The following is a 21,169-nucleotide window of genomic DNA, read 5'->3' as shown; positions in this document are numbered from 1 at the left end:
TTTAATAAAACTTCGGAATGAAACCTCCACCTAAAAACTTGCGTTCGGGTCAAAGGGAAGGCTTTTCAACCTCTGCGAGGGCGTGGGCAAAACCGCCTTAAGCTGTCCGAGAGTTAACGCTCATTCCCACGACAGTCTCCAGCCGCTGGCGAGAGCGCCGGCTTGGGTGCCGAACACCCGAGCGGTGATCTGCGCATTCGCGGTGGCTAGGCAACCGCTCGCGCCTTCTCACGGTCCCGGCCCCGCCCCCCGAGGCACTTCCGCCGCCGCACGCCCCGAGTTTCCTCTCCTCATTGGCTCGTGCCTCGCCGAGGATGGGCGGGAGGAATGCGTCAGTCGCTGCGGTCACTTCCGGCCCGGGAGCGCGCGGGTTGATTTGTCCTTCCTCAGCCGCGGGCGCTCACAGCTCGGAAATGGCGGGTAAGTTCTAGGGAAAAGTTTAGCCGGGGGAGGCGGCGGGCGGTTCTGGGGAAGAACGTCTAGGCGACTGTGACAGTGGCCGCTTGGAACTTTCGCGCTTTCGCCAGAGTTCTAGAAGGCCTCTCCGTGTCGCGGGGCACCGAGCGTCCGAGGCTGACCCCCGGTGGGCCGCGCTCGGCGCCGCCGCCCCCAGTGCTTGCCCTCCGCGCCTTCCGTGGCCCGCTGGGCCCTGCCCGAGGGTAGGCGAGCCCGGGGCGGAGCACGGGCCTCCTCGGGGCCTGTTTTGCTCCGTTCCACTTTGCCCACTGCTGTCCCGTTCCCGCCAGCTGATCCTCCCAGGGCCCTGCCCACCTCCGCCGCGGTCAGCTTCTGGGCCAGCGCAGTACTGCACTGATATGGTGCTGGGCATAGTCTGGGTCTCTCACCCGTTAGGATCCCCGAGGTCATTTCTGGATATCCTGTGGGAAAGACGTTTCTGCACTGCCACACTTCTCTTTGCGAGTGGGACTTCTGTACTGTATGTAGTATTGTCTTATTCTGGTTCATTCGCTTGAGTCTTCCAGTCTTCAGGGTTTAAGAATGTTTAAGTTGCCAGGCCTTGGTGGCGCACGCCTTTGATCCCAGCAGCCAGGAGGCAGAGGCAGGAGGATCTCTGTGAGTTTGAGGCCAGTCTGGTCCCCCAGAGTGAATTTCAGGACAGCCAAGGCTACACAGTGAAACCCTTGTCTTTATAAAACAACCAAATGGGGCTGGAGAGATAGATGGCTCAGTGATAAAGAGCACTGACTGTTCTACCAGAGGACCCGGGTTCAATTCCCGGCACCCACATGGCAACTTAGAACTGTCTGTAACTTCACTTCTAGTGAACCTAATACCCTCACACAGACATACAAGTAGGCAAAACACCAATTCACATAAAATAAAAATTAATTTAAAACAAACAAACAAAAAGTTTGAATTGCCATTGAAGTGTTTTGATGGAGTTTCCCTTTTACAGTTAGCTATCTTTTGAAATAATGGGTAGATTCTTGTCATTTTCCCCAAGTGCCTTCACACTTTGTCACTCCATTGTTAAGCACCCCTCTTTTATAGTTAGGCAGTATTAGTAAACTGTGTAGTTTGAAATTTGCACGTGTTTAAGGCAGGATTGTTCCACCGGATGAAGTTGTCCAGTAGGGTATTGGGGTACCCTGGGACCAAAGAAGAGTTGCTGTATAATGAGAATTACGTAAAATTCAAATTTGAGCTCCACCACTGCCTAGTTTGGTGCCCATCAATTAAACCCCTTCCTTAGCCTGAGTTATTGAATGAGAAATGGGGCGGATGCAGTACATAGTTACAGGTAGTTTCTACAGCAGAGATTACTTGGAATAGATTTATAATCATTATGCAGGTTACACTGGCCTCCTGCTCAGTCCTGTCTTAGCCTCCTGCATGGTGGGATTAGTCTTGTTTTCGTTTTATGAGGTATTCATATGCAGTATATTTGTTGAAAGGTTCATGGAGAGTGATCTGTACTGTTGTAGCCTGTTTCCCAGCTCATCCTTAGACCACTTCAGATAAAAATCCTGCTTGTAGGTATTTAAGTCACTTTCAACCAACCTTTCAACACCTCTTCTAGGATTTGGTGCCATGGAGAAATTTCTGGTAGAGTATAAGAGTGCGGTGGAGAAGAAGTTGGCCGAGTACAAATGTAATACCAACACAGCGATTGAACTGAAGTTAGGTATGTAAGTCATTCAGAATGCCTTCATGTGTGCAACTGAGTGTGTATATAACAGCCTTTTAAATTTGAAATAAAGTTTTATGTTAAGAATAATGATTTAACTGGAATTTCCTGCGTTTGTGAAATTGAGATTTTCGGCAGTCTCGAGTTACACTGTGGAATGGGTAGGCAGAAGATGGCAGTTTAGCACACGGGAAAGATACTGTGGCAAAGTCACAGGTATATGTAGTCTCAGCTTCTTAAAAATAATCGCTTGCTTGCTTTCAAAAATGATAAACACCAAAATTACACAGAGAAATCTGGTCTCAAAAAACCAAAGAAAAGAAGAGAAGAAAGTGATAGACAATAACAGGTGTTGGTGAGGATGTGAAAAAAATCATGCATTAGTGGTCAGTATAAGATAATAACTTAGTTTGGTAGATCTTTAAAAAACAAGCAAAAATTACGTATATGAGCCAGCAGTTCTCTTAAGTGTCTGTTCAAGAGAAGCGAAGATGTTGTTCATCTATAAGCACATGAGTACTTGGTAGGTGTATTATTCCCAATAGCCAAATGGTGTGAACAGCTCAGATCAAACACCAGTTGATAAGAAAAAGTGTGCTATAGCTAGTCAATGGAATACTCTGACAGTAAAAGGGAATGACGTCCTGATTCCTGCTACAATGTGGAGAACATGCTAAGTAAAAGAAGCCAGGAAAAGTCAACAGAGTGTATGATTCCATTTGTATGAAATGTTTAGAAAGGACATCCATAAAGACCAACAGTAGAGAATCATTGCCTAGGCTAAATGTAGGGACAGTAGGCGTAGAATTTCTTTTGGGGCACAGTGGAAATGTTTGAAAATTAGTTTGTGGGCCGGGCGGTGGTGGCGCACGCCTTTAATCCCAGCCCTCGGGAGGCAGAGGCAGGCGGATCTCTGAGTTCGAGGCCAGCCTGGTCTACAAGAGCTAGTTCCAGGACAGGCTCTAGAAACTACAGGGAAACCCTGTCTCGAAAAACCAAAAAAAAAAAAAAAAAAAAAGAAAGAAAATTAGTTTGTGGCAAAACTAAGTTTACTAAAATCATGTACTTCAGTAGAAAAAAAATAATGTTTGTGAATCCTGAATATTACATTGCTTTCCATATCTTAGTTTCCTCCTCTCTAAAATGTAGTTATAAAGTTAGGAACTTTAGTTATGAAATTCAGTGCAAATACACTTAACATGTAGGAAATACTTAGTAATTGCTAAGTTGCTCATCTTTTTTGTTTTTTGTTTGTTTTGTTTTGGTTTTTTGAGATAGGGTTTTTCTGTCCTGGAACTCACTCTGTAGACCAGGCTATCCTCGAACTCAGAGTGCTGGGTTTAAAGGTGCATTCTATTTCAGTATTTGTGATTTTTAAAGGAACTGCCATAACTGTTTTCCATAGCTACTGTACCATTTTAAATACTACAAATAATGAACACAGTTCTAATTTCTTCATATCCTTGTCAACATTGATTTTGGTTTAATTATACTTTTGCTATTGTGTAGTGGGGTGTAATCAGAAGTCTTTATGTTTGTACATATACACATGTGTGTCTATGGATGCACATGGAGGATGTTTATGGAATGTTCTACCCTCATTGCTCTCTAACATTCCTTTGAGGCAGGGTATATCTCTATGTGTGGAACTCTCATTTTTTTCTGCTAACCTGGCAGCCAGCAAGCCCAGTTATCTTCCTGCCTCCATTTTCCAAAACGCTGAGGTCACAGGTACATGTAGACCACACAGCTTGTTTTGAGGGCTCTAGCATCCAAGTTCAGGTCTTCATAGTCCTGAATTAACATCTCTCCAAAGAGCCCTAGTATTCATTACATGTGTACGTGGTGCCCTTGGAGATCAGAAGAGAGGGTTCGATTTCCTGAAATAGATGGTTGTGAGCTACCATGTGGATTCTGGGAAGCTACCTAGGTCCTCTACAAGATCAACACATTGTCTTAGCTGCTGAGCCATCTCTCCAGCCACATGTTAATCTTGATAATTTGTATTCCTCCTATTGCTGAGCTACATCTTCTAATCCAGTGATTCTCAACCTGTAGGTCACAGCCCCTTTGGGGAGGTTGAATGACCCTTTCACAAGGTCAAATATCAGATACCCTGCATATCAGATATTTAAATTGTGATTCATAATAGTAGCAAAATTATATTTATGAAATAGCAACAAAGATAATTTTATGGGGCTGGAGAGATGGCTCAGTGGTTAAGAGCACTGACTGCTACTTCAGAGGCCCCAGGTTCAATTTCCAACACCCACAAGGCAGCTCACAGCTGTAACTCTAGTTCCAGGGGATCTCACAGTCATATCAATGCACATAAAATTAATTTTAAAAAAGATTATTTAAAAAATTTTATGGTATTAACTGTACTATTGTAACTGTATTAAAGGATTGCAGCATTAGGAAGGTTGAGAACCAGCGCTCTAATAATCCTTAGGTTGACACTTGTGTATTATTGGGATTATAGGTGTGTGAAGCCATGTCCAGTTTCTGTGGTACTAGAAATCAAAGCCAGAGCCTTACACATGGTAGGCAGTCTACCAACTGAGCTGCATCGCTATCCTTGAGTTTATAACTGTTATAAAATATTTCTCCTCCATCTGTAGTCATAAGGACATCTCATCTTTGTTGTCCCCTCTGTAGCTCATCTTGCTTTATATTAACATCTACTTTATCAGATACTAATCTTATCAGAAGATATTTTTTTTTTTTGAGACGGGTTTTTCTTTGTAGCTCTAGCTGTGCTGAAACTTGCTCTGTAGATCAGGCTCCCTGAACTCACAGAGATCCATCTGCCCCTGTGATACTAGGATTAAAGGTGTGTGCCACTACTGCTTGCTCCCTGTAAGATAATTTTTAAAAAGATTTTTATTTACATGGATCTACGCATCTGAGCACATGGAGGCCAAAGAAGGGTGATTCCCTGGAGCTGGATTTACAAGCAGTTGTAAGCAGCCTGATGTGGTGTGCTGGGACCAAACTGCTTAAGAGCAATAAGCTCTTAACTGGCCTCTCTAGTGGGACAAGATTTAAAAGGTTGGAGGAAAGGATAATGGTATGCTCATATGTTGATACCAAGAATATCAGACAAGGGAAAATTACTGGGAGAAACGGGTACTTAAAGATTTGATGTCTTTGCGCATATAAGGGGAAAGTACTCCCATTTGTCAGTGGATTAGTCTGCCTTAGGTAGTATCTTAGTTACTGCACTCGTATAGCTGGAAAGAGGCACCATGACCAAGGCAATTTGTAAGAGAAAACATTTAATTGGTGGCTTGCTACAGTTGCATGGTGTTAGTCCATGATCATCATGCTGGGGATCATGCCAGCAGGCGGGAAAGTATGATGCTGGAACAGTAGCTGAGCACTTACATCTGATCCACAAGCAAGGGTCAGAGACAGACTGGGCCTGGCATAGACTTTTGAAATCCCAGAACCTACCTCTGCTGACATACCTCCTCCAACAAGGTCACACTGATTCCTTCCTAAACAATCCCTAAACTAGGAACCAAGCATTCAAATATATGTGCCTGTGGAGGCCATTCTCACTCAAATAATTAAATTCCACTCCCTGGCCCCTATAGGCTTGTAGCCATAGCATAATGCAAAATGTATTAGAGTCTAACTGCAAAAGTGCCCATCATTTTTTACAGCCTCAACCCTAAAGAGTCCCAAAATTGTATCTTTTTAGACTCAAGGCAGTGTCTTATAGTTCCCTGTAAAATCAAAATACTTAAATTACATATTTTCAGCATACAGTGGCACAGAATATATTTTACAAAAGGGAGGGTTGGGTAGGTATAGTGAGGAAATACTGGGCCAAAGAAAAAGTGAAATCTAGCAAGGCAAACTCCAAATCCTAACGTGTTTGATGTCACAGGGTTCTTGAGATCTCCCACTCTTTTCAGCTTTGTTGACTGCAACAAATGTCTGTCTTTTGGGCTGGTTCAACATCCTCTGTGCAACTCTCCTTAGCAGAAGATATCTCATGGCTTTTGCATCTCCAACATCTTGGGGTCTTCAACATAATCCAGGCTTCATTTTTATAACTTTCGTACAATGACCTTTCTGGGTCTCAGCAGTATTCTTTAACCTTTAAGGACGTTCCATTCCACAGCTTTTATATTTTTGTTGAGGAAGCCAGAACACTTCACTAAAGCTGCTAAGTTCTGCTGCCAGGCTGGAACTTGCCCCCCTCCTTGAATTATATTTGTATAAGCTTTGACTTGGTGCTTTCCTTTGTTGACTAACATGTTGGAAGCTTAGCTGGGTGGGGTCTTGTCCTGGGTGCATGTTTTAGCTAGGGTATCTATTCCTGTGAAGAGACATAATGACCATGACAACTCTTATAAAGAAAGCATTTAATTGGGGTGGCTTGCTTACAGTTTCAAAGGTTTTAGTCCATGATCATCATGGTGGGGGGTGTGGCAGTATACAGGGCAGACATGGTGCTGGCTCCATTTTGGCTTGCAAGCAACAGGAAGTCAACTGAGACACTGGGCAGTATCCTGAACATAGGAAACCTTAAAGCCCACCCCCACAATGACACACTTCCTCCAACAAGACCCACTCCAGCACAGCCATACCTCCTAATTGTGCCACTCCCTATGAGATTATGGAGGCCGATTACATTCAGACTACCACAGGGCACCACTTCTTCATTCCATTTCTCCTTAAACCCTTTCTTAAAGTTCATATATCTCTGAGCACAGGATTTGACTCCAACATTAAAATTTCATGGTATTCTTTTCCCCCTCAAACTACATTTTTTTTGTCCCATTTTCTCTTTTTCATTGTAGATCTGCATAATCATCACTAATAACCATGCGACATAGCCAATACTAGGCTGTCTTGAAATCTCTGCTATTGCCATTAATCAAAAACCTCTTCAATTTAGCCTCCAGCAATCTTAAGACAATGGCAAAATGAAGCCACGTTTCTTTGCCAAAATATTACAAGAATAGTCTCTAGCCAAGTTGCTAATGTTGGTCCCTTCAGAAACCTCTTGAACTGGGGCCTCCATATTCTACATTGCTCTCAGCACCGCTTTCTTCCAACTCTTCCGTTAGGATGCTCCATTTAGCCCTGCTTAAAGCAGTCAACAACTTTCTTAGTTCAAAGTCCCAGAGTCCGCATTGTTCCAGCAAGCAGCATGGTCAGGCCTGTCACAGGAATATCTCAGGCTCTGATATCAACTTCTGTTTTAGTTTCTTTTCTTTTGCTAAGAGACATCATAACCAATGTTAGGCAGCTGTGGAGATGCTGGATGTTTTAAGAGGCTTAGTCTGACCTTAGGGGACCATGTTTATTCACAGTGAGGAAATACTGTCACCCATGTGTATGGATGGCCAAGATAGCAACAGAGGAAGATGGGATGGGCAGAAATGATTTCTATAGTCTGCAAGGGAAACTGGGAAATGTCTTTCAATGGGAAACTATCATTTCTAACTCAGAAGATATTGAGAATGTCTGGCAGGGGGCAGGGGTGTTGTAGCTGTTTTTTTTTTTTTTTTCGCTGAGGAGGGTCTTTGTCAGTGGTGGGAATAGATCTGAGTCCATTGAAGAAGGGATCCTCTGGTAATGTACTGGGGGTTAACTTGATCGGTTGCAGTGTGCCATCTGTCTGTGAAGAGATTTGGAAAGTTATTATTAGAGAACTATAAGCGGATGATTTGGTTACAGCGTACAAATGAGATTTGCCAGGAAGGTTAAGGAATGGGAGGAACAGGTGGGAGAAAGTAGGCAGAGTTGACTCGGAATGACAGTGGCTGCTCCTATTGCCAGGTGAGCTATGGAAGTAGTAGGGAGCTACAGAACGTTAAAGGAAGGGAACAGGAGAAAATAGAGGACTAATCAAAGAATTGCATCTGGCCTGAGGTGAAAGGGATGAAGGACCCTTTCAGCTAGAGTTTCCCTATAGCATCTACAAGATCTTTTTGCTGGTGTATTAAAAACATGGAACTGTTGAGGGGTACAAGCTATTGGAAAAACTTGGATGGAACATTTTGCTTGTTTTCTTTTAACCACCCAGCTCCCAAATAAATATACACGAAGTCTTATTATTACTTAGAAATGGCTGGCCTTAGCTCGACTTGTCCCATCCCGTCTCCCTTGTTCTCCCACTCCCCGTTTTTCAAGACAGGGTTTCCCTGCATAACAGCCCTAGTTGTCCTGGAACTAGCTCTTTAGACCAGGCTGGTCTCAAACTCAGAGATCCGCCTGCCTCTGCCTCGTGTGCTGGGATTAAAGGCTTGCTCCACCACAGCCTGGCCTGCTTGACTTGTTTCTAGCCAGTTTTTCTTATCTTAAATTACCGCACCTACCTTTTGGCTCTGGGCTTTTCCTTTTCTTACTTGGTAGGTGGCTGGCCCCTGACATCCTACTCTCTTGCTTTTTTGCTCCTCCTTTTTTCCAGAGTTCTCCTTCTACTTATACTCTCTGCCAGTCAGCCCTGTCTATCCTTGCTCCTGCCCTGCTATTCTTTATTAGACCATCAAGTGTTTTTTTTTTTTTATTTATTTATTATGTATATAACATTCTGCCTCGATGTATGCCCGCACGCCAGAGGAGGGCGCCAGATCTCAGTACAGATGGTTGTGAGCTACCATGTGGTTGCTGGGAATTGAACTCAGGACCTCCAGAAGAGCAGCCAGTGCTCTTAACCTCTGAGCCATCTCTCCAGCCCCCGACCATCAAGTGTTTTAAACAGGCAAAGAATCACAGCTTCATAGAGTTAAACAAATACAGCGTAAACAAAAGCAACACATCTTTACATTGTTAAACAAATGTTCCAGAGCATAAACAAATGTAACACACCTTAAAATTATACTCTACAACAGGTAGAGGATGTAGTTCAGTAAGTAAAACATTTAAAAGACAGAGTAAAAATGTAAGTATGAGGATAATGAGGAGGAAAGGAGTGAGCAAGAGGATGAACCAAAATGGGAGAGAACCAGAGCCCATACATAGGAGACTTGTGGTTGAAATCTGGTCCCTGTCTGTAGGCCCCATTTCAAACCAGTTAGGATGTGTTGGTTTGGAAGCAGCATGTTCATGGAGGAGAGCACAAATCCCATCCCAGGAGTTATATCTGGTCCTTTTTAATTGTGGAGTGCTGCAGCAGTCAAGGAGTTGAGCTGGTCCTGAAAGATGTTAAGCTGATCTGAGCTGGTGAGGGGAGTAATTGATGCAAAGAAGGCTTCTGTCCAGCTGTTTTAGTTCTGAGTCCCCAAAACAGTGTCCAGAGAGGCAAGAAAAGGGATGAGTTGGATGGCCCATTAGTCCCCTTTTAGAGGTCACCCAAATTGCTTTTAAGGGTTTGGGAGCATTTCAATAACTGCTTCAAGGCTGACGGAAGAGTGATGGGAGCAGCAGTTAAGAGTACTTCAAAAGAGGGTCCATCAAGGGCCATGATGAAAGTTAACAGTTGGCAAGGATCCAGAGCATAAGTCAGGCGGTAATAACTGTACAACTTTGTGGAGACACAAAGTTACACGAGGAAAACTTTTCCGTCAGATTAGCATGAGTTAAATGCAGTTAGTAGAACTGGCCGGGCCAGGCGGCTGTGGTGCACACATTTAATCCTAGCACTCGGGAGATAGAGACAAGAGGATCTCTGTGAGTTTGAGGCCAGTGTGGTCTACAAGAACTACTTCCAGGGGCTGGAGACATGGCTCAGTGGTTAAGAGCATTGCCTGCTCTTCCAAAGGTCCTGAGTTCAATTCCCGGCAACCACATGGTGGCTCACAACCATCTGTAAATGAGGTCTGCTGCCTTCTTCTGGCCTGCAGGCATACAGACAGAATATTGTATATATAATAAATAAATAAATATTTTTTTAAAAAAAAGAACTACTTCCAGTCCAGGCCAGGCCAACCCTGTCTCCAAAACAAAACAAAACAAAAAAAAAGAACTGGCTGGACCATGCACCAGAATTCTGTAGGTAGTAGGGTAGCTAATTAGCTGTTTGTTTACGTCAGACTTATGCCTAAGTAACAAGCACGTGGAAGCATTTGTACAAAGTCAAACTAGCAGCATTCAAGGAATGAATCTGAACAGAAAGTATCTAAATGATATTCTTTGCTTTTACATATGATATACTTTGTATATTTGTCTTAAATATTAACAGTACTATTTAATAAAAACATCTTAAGTAAAACAAAATTTTTTGGTTAGAAACAATTTGATAAGGTTAAAATTTTTTGAAATTGGGATTACTACTTTAAATGACCATATCTACTATTTGAAAACATGACAATACATTTTTGTTAACATCAAATTGTTATATTCCAAGAGACAATGTAATTGTAGTTGTACTTCCCAAAAAAGAAATGATTTTTAATTTTCAGTTTAAAAAGTATACTTCTAGAGATAGTGTCTGCTTTATCAAGAATAAATGATTCGCTTTACAAAATTTTCTAAAATTAGCCCTATTTAAAAGAACCTTTAAAAAAATCTTTACATTTCTATTCTAAGCACTCAACCAGCAGTTGAAAGATGGAAGCAGTCATGTTAAATTTGTTTTTGTTTTCCTGAGACAGGGTTTTGCTTTGTGACCCTGACTGTCCTGGAACTCACTTGTAGACCAGGCTGACCTCGAATTTAGAGATCCGCCTGCTTCTGCCTTCTGAGTGCTGGGATTAAAGGTGTGTGCTACCACCACCAGGCTTTCATGTCAAATTTGTAGTAAGTAAGATACGTCATAGATTGAATTAACAAAGAAGGCTAAAGCCAACTCTTTACTCCTGCAAATGGACAAATCGGTCACCACATACCATCAGCAGTAAGCATATTTCTTAACATCATTCTATTTAAAAATTGTTTAGAGTCATAATTTATAAAGCAAGATAACCAAATTAAATGAGCTTTAATAAATATTGGTTTTTGGAATGTCTTAGAAAACATCCACGGACATCACTACTAAGGCCTGTGTACTTCTTGTAGGCTTTAAGGTCCTAGAGTGCTGTCTGGGTAAAAAGTAGATTATAGTCTTGATCACCACGGGTGAGCTCAGGTTGGAGAGAATCTCCAAGTCATCTCCTCCTGAAGAACACAAAGGCTTGGGATATCAATAGACTCTTTTGTTGATTCTACAGATACAAAACCAACTGTAAAAGACATTGCTTGGATATTCTGAATAACTTTCCAAAGCTGTAAGTTTAATGATAGAGTATCTGGCATCCTCCCTTAATGAGGGAACATGGATGGTTGGGGTATAGACCCTGGAATTAGTTTTTGCTGAGAGGAAGAATTATGACAGGGTAAAGGGCATGACTAATTGAACTAGTATGCAGGTCTTATAAGGTTCCCCTGTTCACAGCATGTTCTCATGTCAGTTCAGAAGACATTGATGGCAGAATAGTTGCTTCTTGCCTCTCTGAGATACGCAGGATATGGGTGTAGACTCTGAGATCCTCTATTAGGCAAGAGAATCCATCCCTCTTGTCATATGAGACACATAAGGAAGATGTTTGTTTTGATTGTTTGGCCTTTAAAGCCAGAGATGGTCAGGCCTTGCAATTGGAGCTGGTCAGGCAGCCAGAGGCAGAAGCCCCTACTTCAGGCAGGTCTTACTTCCTGTGCATGATGTAAGGAGACTAACCTGCAACTTAACTCTAGTGGGATGCTGCTCTATCCAGAGAAACTTGTCCTCTATCCAAGGGAACTACTTGAGCCTGGGGAATTTCCTGCCATGCAAGTTGAATGAAAAAAAAAAAAATAACAAGGAAAAGAAAGGACATGACTGTTCCTAGGTATGGTGAAGGAGAAAGTATATTGTAGAGAAAAGGGAGAGAGCATAACCAGAGGCAGAGACAGGGACATCTGAGAAAGCCCAGAGTAGACATGACCAGACTGAAATAGGCTATGAGGGGAGAAAGGAGAGAGGGGAACCAGGTGTAGCAACCAGGAGCCTAAAGGTACAAAAGGGGCGGGTAACCAAAATGTCTGGATAGTATAGGAAACAGCCTCTGGGGAGGGCAGCCTAGCCTCTAGGTTGGAGAGTTCAGGAGTAGAGGGCAGGCTATGTCAGCCATAGCCTGTAATAGATAGCACTGAGGGGTATAGGAAAACCTGGAGGCGAGGTCTGCTTTGATATGTTAAATAGGCACCTCAGCCATTTGTCCTGGGTTTGAAACTTTTTAAGTAATACTTTATTTAAATTTTATGTGCATTGGTGCAAGGGTGTCACATTCCCTGGAACTGAGTTACAGATAGGTGTGAGCTGCTGTGAGTGTTAGGAATTGAACCCAGGTCCTCTGGAAGGGCAGCAGTGATCTTAACTGCTTAGCAATCTCCCTAGTCCCCTGGGTTTGAAACTTAACACAAGTATATTGTAAATTTAACTCATTTTACTCAAGCATTCAATCTTTTATAACCAATTTTTAAAATTATACATGATTTTGAACATTATTTTACATTAAATTTTTAAATTTAAACTTGTTTTGATTTACTTGTGTCAGGCTTAATTTTGACAACATATACAGAATGTTGTATGACAGGAGGTAACAGAAAACTATATGATGGGAAATAAAAAATTGGTCTCTCATTCCAAGCTTGTCCCTGTAAATAAATTACATTTATATGTAGCATGACTGCAAACAGTTCTGAGTACATTAAATATTTTGATCATTTATACAGTGACTGACCACCATTAACTTGCATGTCTTGATTATCTTTAACAGTTTATAACAAGTTGTTCCTTCTTTTTTGGTGGGGGTGGGTATTTCAAGACAGGGTTTTTCTGTGTAACTGGCTGTCCTGGAACTCGCTCTGTAGACCAGGCTGGCCTCAAACTCAGAGATTTGTCTACCTCTGCCTCCCAATTGCTAGGTTTAAAGGTGTGTGCCACCACCTTTGGCCAAGTTGGTGCATTTTATAAAATTAGGAATTTATAGTTTTTATTCTTACTAAGTTTGGAGCCTTAAAAATACTTGAATTAGCCAGTTGGTGATTGCACACATCTTTAATCCTAGGACTTGGGAGGTAGAGGCAGGCATATCTCTGAGTTCTAAGCCAGCCTGGTCTACAGAGTGAGTTCCAGAACAAGTAGGCTGTTACACAGAGAAACCCTGTCTTGAAAAACTGAAAACAAACACAAAATAAAAATTCCTGAATTAAAAATCCTTTAGTATCAAAATAAACTTAAAATCATAACATAAATACTGTCCACAGAGAGCCTGGGAACCTCATTTTTCTGATTCTTTTATAAGTGCTTGTACTAAATGCCAGTTTTTTAATGACAGCTTCAAAACAAACCATCTTGGAAGCCTGGTGTTGCTCCTTAGGCTAATAAAAGAGAGATACAAGGATAAACAGAGGATTCAGTGGATCTAGTTGTTTTATGGGTATTGCTTTAGTTGATTTATATATAGCATATGGTCATTTTAACCAAGATGGTGGTGAAGTCACATGGCATGCCCTTTTTCTAACCTAAGAGAAGGGATGGTTGAGTCACATGGATACCAAGATGGCAACAAGATACATGGTTGTTACTTCAAGATGGACCTAGGTCATCAGCCACATGGTACTCCAAGGTGAGGCCATTAGGCCCTCTTGTCTTTTTTTAAATTATTTTTTTTAAAGATTTATTTATTTATTACATATACAGTGTTCTGCTTGCATGTATACTTGCACCAGAGCTCATTACAGATGGTTGTGAGCCACCATGTGGTTGCTGGGAATTGAACTCAGGACCTCTGGAAGAGCAGTCAGTGCTCTTAACTGCTGAGCCATCTCTCCAGCCCTAGGCCCTCTTCTTAAACAAGTGTTGAATCTAAGTTACAAACATGGTAATTTATAGCTAATTAAGTTATCTATACATTCTTTTAAAATTACACTCAGTGAACTTAATAATTCTAACAAAAGCTTTAAAGATAATGAACAAAACCAAGAAAAGGGGGGGGACTCAAAGAGTTGTTGACAGAGATTTCTGTCCCACCCTGTCCCACAGCCATCAGTCCCAAAGAAACAAACAGAGGTCTACATTAATTACAAATTGGTTGACCTATTAGATCAGGCTTCTTATTAACTAATTCTTACATCTGACATTAGTCCATAATTCATGTCTGTGTTAGCCATGTGGCTTGGTACCTTTTATCAGTGTGGCAGGCTCATCTTGCTTCCTCTTGGTTTGGTGACAACTGCAGACTCAGTCTTTCCTCTTCCCAGAATTCTCCTGTTTTCGTCGCCCTGCCTCTACTTCCTGCCCGGTCACCCCACTATACTTCCTGTATTGCTACTGGCCAATCAGTGTTTCATTAAAACACTACAAGTGACAGGGTACAGACCATTGTCCCACAGCACAGAGTTACCTTGCCATTTGTAACCTCTATGAGAAGTAGAGTAGTTCTCAGCTCTCATGCACAAAGTGTTTGTCCCTGGGCTGCTCTGTTTTGCTCTCCTCCCTGTCACAGAGTCAGGTGGCCTGCCTCACTCAGGTCAGAGACTTTGGAGGAAGCTTTTAAACAAACATGCTTGGGTCTGGGTCAGATGGTCCAAAATCCTATTCTAGAGCCAGCCTTCCCAGTAGAATAGGAGCAGCATGAAACAATTTTTTGATAGTATCTATACCCAAAAGACATTAAATCACTGTAGACTGAACCCAGTGACCTACGTATCTGTAACCAGTTTGTTTCTGTCTGTAGATAGGAGCAGACAACCCAAAGTATTTTTACCTCTTGGCTGTTAAAGTACATGCAGGATTTTTTTAGGTTTGGAGAGGTAGAAACACAAGTAGGCAAAAAGCATAAGGTAAAAGTTTTATTAAGATACAAGTTTGGGTTCCCAGTATAACAGCAGCAGGGATTTTGGCTCTAGGTATGGCTTTAAACCAGAGCCTTGAAAAAAGTTAGTGAACTGTGACTTAATATGGGGGAGGGGACTTGGACCAGGCAACCATTCTATCTTACGTGGTTATCTAAATCAGTTTAGGTAATTGAATGTTCTGAATTGGGGCCAGCAGTGGCCATTTATCCAGTGTATATTGAAGCCAGATATACATTGAAAGGTTTTAGTTCTAATTTGAGCTCCTTTAAATTTACCCTCAAATAGGCCAAAGGAGTTTCTTTTGGTACAGAAAATTTGGAACCTGTGGCTGTGCTCAGGACCAAGGGACAGACAGGGTCCAGTGCCTGGCTGTTCATAGCATCCTCTAAGTCTGGAAATGGCCAAATGCACCTGGAAAGTAAGGGAGTGTCCCCACCTATACAACTCTAAGGAGCTGCAGAGCTAGTGAAAGGTTATCAGCTTTTGGTTGATTGAGTAGTAGGCCAGTGGAAATTCAGGATTCTCAGCTAAACTTTTCCAGCTGGTAGAAACTCTGTTGTGCCTTCTACAGAGCAGACCTTAAGAAAGCTCCAGTGATCCCAGAACCTAAGTAAGTACCTCTGAATGAGGTCTACGACTGCCTTGTCCCAGCATTTTAGGTTGTGTGTGTTCTGCTCAAATGCAGTGTGGCCTACCACCTGAGTCAGACTGTCAAGATGAGAGATAAAGGGTAGAGACACAGTGAAAAGGGCGGGCTGTGGGAGAGAAAGGGTGCTCCTACCTGGCCTGCTCCCAGCGTGGAAGTGTATGAGAGAGCCAGACGGTTTGTCCATGAGTGGACTTGAGCCATTAGTAGGCACAGATTTACTATCCCAGGTCTTTGACACCATATGTTAGATTATTAAAAGGCATCTGTAAAGAGAGGATTTGTTTGACCTTAGGCTGGGACCTTGTTTGTTCACTGTGAGGGGTACTTTGTCACTCAGTGTGTATGGATGATGAAAAATGCTTACAGAGGAAGATGTGATGTGGCCCCTTACAGGGGCAGAAATAACTTCTGTATGTAGTCCACAAGGAAGCTGGAAAATGTAGTCTTTCAGCAGGAAACTATCAACCCAGGCAACTTGAAAAAGAACACAGTTAATTGGAGGCTTGCTTACAGTTTCAGAGTTAGTCCATGGTCATCGTGGCGGGAATCATGGTGGCAGGCAGGTAAGCAGGCATGGCGTTGGAACAGTAGCTGAGAGCTTATACTTTATCTAAAAGGTGGAGGCAGAGGGAAACCGTCTGGTATGGGCTTCTGCAACCTCTGAACCCACCCTCAGTTATTTATACCTCGAACAAGGCCATGCCTCCTAGTCCTTCCTAAAACAGCTCCACCAACTAGGGTCCAAGCATTCAAGTGTAAGATTCTTCCTTATGTCGCCGTAGTCATTAAAATTTAAAAGTTGACTAAGTTCATGTTTTGATAATTCCTTAGTTTTGAAGTAGGGGTACATGTAGACTGGCCTGGACATCAATATGTAGCCACACCTAGCATTGAATTTCTAATCTTCTTGCTTCCATCTCCTAAGTGTTGGGATTATAAGGAGATGTGCCACAATTCCCAGCTTAATTTTTCTGTGGCTAATAAGAAGATAAGGTATATCTTTTCTGCATTTTTTCTAAAATTACAGGTGAGGGGTTAGTATTGTTTTGCTTTGAGACAGGCCTTATGGCATAGCCAAGGCTGATCTAGAACTGTGTGGCCCAGCCTGTCCATGGACTTGCACTACTTCTGCCTCAGTCTCCACTGTGCTGGGAAACTTGCCACACCAGGCTTATTTCAACATCTTACTAACTTTCTGCCTGTTGGAGTAATATGTTCTGCTGAAATTCTGGAAAGGGCAAAACAAAGAGTAAAAATAAAAGTTACTCATAGTTCATCACTAAATAACTCCTTTTATATTATAATTTAGGTATTTTTATCATGCATCACTTACATTTATTCTTCCTCTTTTATAAATTGAGTCTATAGTGTCATGGACAGCTTATTTGGGTTTGATTGCTTGCTGTGCTACCATAACTGCATTTAAAGACTTAAAAATACTAATGTTTCTGTTATCCTAGAGTTTGTCCATGTGTGTTCATTCATGTCATACTCAACCTTAAACTTGTTTGTTTTTTTTTGAGCCAAATTAAAGCAAGCTTTATTAAAATATTAAATACTGACTACCCAAATGGACTTTAGCCAGGACCTTTCCTGGAACTCTTCCAGCTGACTGGCCCCGAGACATGCATTGTTGGGCTTTTATGAACCAACCTTAAACTTCTTACTGATTAAGCTACATCCCCAGCCCTTTTCTGATTTGAACATGACTCTACGTGCTTTATTGTGTATTTATGGTGAATTATTTGAAATTAGTTTTTTGTACATACTTGTCATGCTTGTTATAGTATGTCTCCTACAAACGTCTTATGTTCATGTAATCATGCCATTATCAGAGCTAATATGTAATTTCTAGGTTTCTCTGGCTGTCCTCAAGTTCCTTTATTAATTAAAAAAAATGGACTGGAGAGGTGGCTTAGCTGTTAAAAACTGGGCTCACAACCAGAACGTCAGAAAAGTTTTTTAAAGCAGGGTCTAGTCAAGGGTACTTTATTTATTTGCATTTATTTTTCTTTGTGTGATGCTGAGAACTGAAGTAAGACCTTGCTCCTAATAGATAACACTTTAGCTCTGAGCTGCACTCTTAGTCCCCTGCTCTGCATTGGGTTGTAATTTAATCTCCTTTTTCTTAGAACTGTCGGTCTTTCCTATGTACAGGGTCATTAGTTTATTTATCTGGGTCATTAAGTTTATTTGGGGGAATAAAGTCACTGTATAGAATTACTAGACAAATCTACATTCTGAATTTGCCTTACCTGTGTTTTCTTGAAACTTCTCTGTCCTGTATTTTCTTTAAGTTATAAATTTTAAAAATTGAAGCTGGGCAGTAGTGGTGCATGCCCTGTATTTGGGAGGCAGAAGCAGGTGGATCTCTCTTGAGTTTGTGGTCATCCTGGTCTACAGAGTGAATTCCAGGACAGCCAGGACTGTTACATAGAGAAACCCTGTCTCAAAAAACACAAACAATCTTTTTTAATTGAGTAGGTTTAGGAAAAGGTAAGAAAGCTTCATGAGTCATCAATGATGTTGGTCTTTCTCACAGTGAGTGATGTTAATCCCTTGAAAAGACAGCTATCAGAGTTAAAGTTCCCTCTTCTGTAAAGTGGTGATCTTCTAGGTGACAGTTTGCATGCAGTGAATGACTTTGACCCTGAAGACTGCCTGCTTAATAGGCAGAGGCAGGTGGAGCTCTGAGTTTGGGGTCAGTCTGGTCTACAGAGTGAGTTCCAGGACAACTGGGGCTACATACACAGAGAAACCCTCTAAGGGGAAAAAAAAGGAAAAGAAGGAAAGAATAAAGAAACATCAGTGCTGGCCGGGCGGTGGTGGCGCACGCCTTTAATCCCAGCACTCGGGAGGCAGAGGCAGGCGGATCTCTGAGTTCGAGGCCAGCCTGGTCTACAAGAGCTAGTTCCAGGACAGGCTCTAGAAACTACAGGGAAACCCTGTCTCGAAAAACAAAAAAACAAAAAAACAAAAAAAAAAAAAGAAACATCAGTGCTGTTACTCTTCTACCAAATATTTTCCCTCTTACATATGCATAAAAGTGCTAGAGATGTATAAGAGTATCGTCCCAACATTTTATTTGCCTGCTTGTTTTGCAGTGTAGGGACTGTACTCAGGATCTCTTGGTCATACTAGGCACTGAGCTGTGTCTCTAGGCTCATGCAGCATAATTTTTAATTTAATTTTAAAAATAATTTTTATTTGTATGATTGTATTACCTTCATGTATATATATATGTACCACATGTGTGCTTGGTTCCTGAAGAAGGGATAGGATTCCCTGTAGTTGGAGTTAGCAGACAGTTGTAATCTACTCTCTTGTTGCTGGGAATTGAACCCAAGTTCTCTAGAAGGACAGCAAGTCTTAAATGATAAGACATCTTTCCAGCCTCCAAGCAGTATTATTTTTAAGAGGGGAAGGCAACAATAAAAAATTAAATGTCATCTCACAGTCAAAAAACAATGATGGTGGCTGATGAAATGGCTTAAACTGGATAAACCTGATATCTGAGTTCAAGCCTTACAAGTCAAATAAAGAGGAAGGAGATAACCAACTGTGTAGTGGTCTCTGACAGCAGTACACGCACGGTGATAGCTTTCTCTCTCTAATGATGGTATGTTGGGGACATCAAGCTTAGGTTGTCCTTGTTAGACTGTGTTGTACAGTATTGTTTTTTATTTCCTATGTGCTGTGGTTTTCCTTATCTCAGTATCCTTTTGAATTTGTTTTCCTCTTATATTTTTCATTGTGTTTAAATATAGAAAAAATAAAATCTAACTCATATGTTTTTATTGTACCGTGTCTCTCAATTTTAGAATAAATAGGGTTTTGATGCTGAAGTTTTAGTATCATCAAGCTTTCAGGGTTCAACAGTCTCTTGAGAATCTAGTGTAATCATGTAAAGAGGAGAAATATTTTAAGTAAGAACAATATTAGTAGTTTCCTAACTATAGTACAATTCTTGAAATAGAAATGTTTGTCACCTTTAATGTCTATTTATTTTATTCTTTTGAACAGTTCGTTTTCCTGAAGATCTTGAGAATGATATTAGAACTTTCTTTCCTGAATATACCCATCAGCTCTTTGGGGATGAGTAAGTAACATATTTGCTAAATTAATGTGTCTAAAAGCAAGAAACTATTTTGTCTTTTAGATTTTATTTTTTTACTCTCATTTTATCATGTAGTTTATCTTAAAATATATGTATATATTAAAACAATAGTTTATGCATTGAGCACTATGTATGTAATATCTACTGTTTACTGCTATAAACTTGTATTTTTAATTCTCACTGTATTATATTTGCTACTTTGTGTTTTGGTGGGATTGAATAGTTGCCTAAGGACATAAAAAATGCTGGAGTTCTGAGTCAGATAATCCAGGACTCAAATTTATCATTATTATTTTTTAGTTTTACCTCTTGTGATACTACTTCCAGTATAGCATAACCCCCCAAATTTACAAAGTTCCAGGTATTACTCGATGATTAAGTAAACAATTCAAGAAAATTATGTGTGTATGTTTGTGCGTGCACACACATGTACATAGGAGTGCACAGACGAGGAGGATGTTGGTATTCTACTCTTGTCACTCTCTACCTCATTCCTTTGAGACAGGGTCTCTAATGAAACCTGGAGCTAGGCCAATGACGGCAAGTGCCGGCTGTTCTCCTTTGTCTACTCCCCACAACACTGGAGTTACAGGCACGTGCACGGAGACCTGGCTTTTTATGTGGGTGCTGTGATTTAAGCGTAGCTCATTAAGCTTATGCAACAAGTGCTCTTTCCCATTAAGCCATCATCTCAGACCTTAAAAACAACTTTAAAGATATGTCCTTGTGCTAGGCAGTGGTAGCGCACACCTTTAATGCCAGCACTCTGGAGGCAGAGACAGGTGGGTCTCTGTGAGTTTGAGGCCAGCCTGGTCTACAAATTCAATTCCAGGATGACCAGGGCTACACAGAGAAACCCCATCTCGAACCCCCCCCCCCAAAAAAAAAACAAAAGAGGAAAAAAGAAAAAAAGATAAGTCCTGGGATATTCAGCACATTCTTTGATTCCCTAAATCTTATATCTGTTGTTAATGTAGTCAGTTATTTTTTTTCCTTATTTAGAAAGTTGAAATAAATAATTTAATGAACACTGATTTTTTTTTCATTTGGATTCAGCTTTTAACTAGTTTTGTTTTTTGTTTTTTGTTTTAAGGTAGACTCTCATGTAGCCCATGTTGTCCTCAAACTTGCTCTGTAGTAGTGGCCAGCCTTGAACTCATTGTTCCCCAAGGAGCTATTTTGTTGGAGCCAGGAAGGATATTTGAACACAGTTAATATTTAAAATATTTTTGTTCATGGCATTTTCCTTTATATATCATTGATATTTATTTGATGCATTCATTTTATTTAATTCTTTTTGTTGTTTTGTTATTTGAGACAGTTTCTTCTTTAGCCCTGGCTGTTTTGGAACTAGCTCTATAGACCAGGCTAGCCTTGAATTCAGATCCACCTGTTTGTGCTGGATTAAAAGTGTGTGCCATCGCCAGGCTCTTAATTCTTAATTAAATGTTTTGTTTGTTTCTTTTTTCGAGAC

At 41.2% G+C, this 21,169-nt stretch overlaps 1 protein-coding gene across 1 annotated transcript in view; it reads left to right on the top strand.

Annotated features, from left to right (window-relative positions):
* Positions 1-350: 350 nt before the first annotated feature.
* The window catches only part of Hat1 (histone acetyltransferase 1), a 42,746-nt gene continuing 21,927 nt past the window's right edge, over positions 351-21,169 (top strand). The window contains exons 1-3 of the mRNA XM_038337034.1: positions 351-420; positions 2,042-2,146; positions 19,602-19,677. Coding sequence (XP_038192962.1) covers positions 414-420; positions 2,042-2,146; positions 19,602-19,677 — 188 coding nt within the window. The 5' untranslated portion in view covers positions 351-413. The remainder of the gene's footprint in view (positions 421-2,041; positions 2,147-19,601; positions 19,678-21,169) is intronic.

This window comes from Arvicola amphibius, chromosome 7, assembly GCF_903992535.2.
Source record: "Arvicola amphibius chromosome 7, mArvAmp1.2, whole genome shotgun sequence".
NCBI classification, from domain to species: Eukaryota; Metazoa; Chordata; class Mammalia; order Rodentia; family Cricetidae; genus Arvicola; species Arvicola amphibius.
Note: the sequence above shows the minus strand (reverse complement) of the source record. Positions and strands in the feature narration are given on the sequence as shown.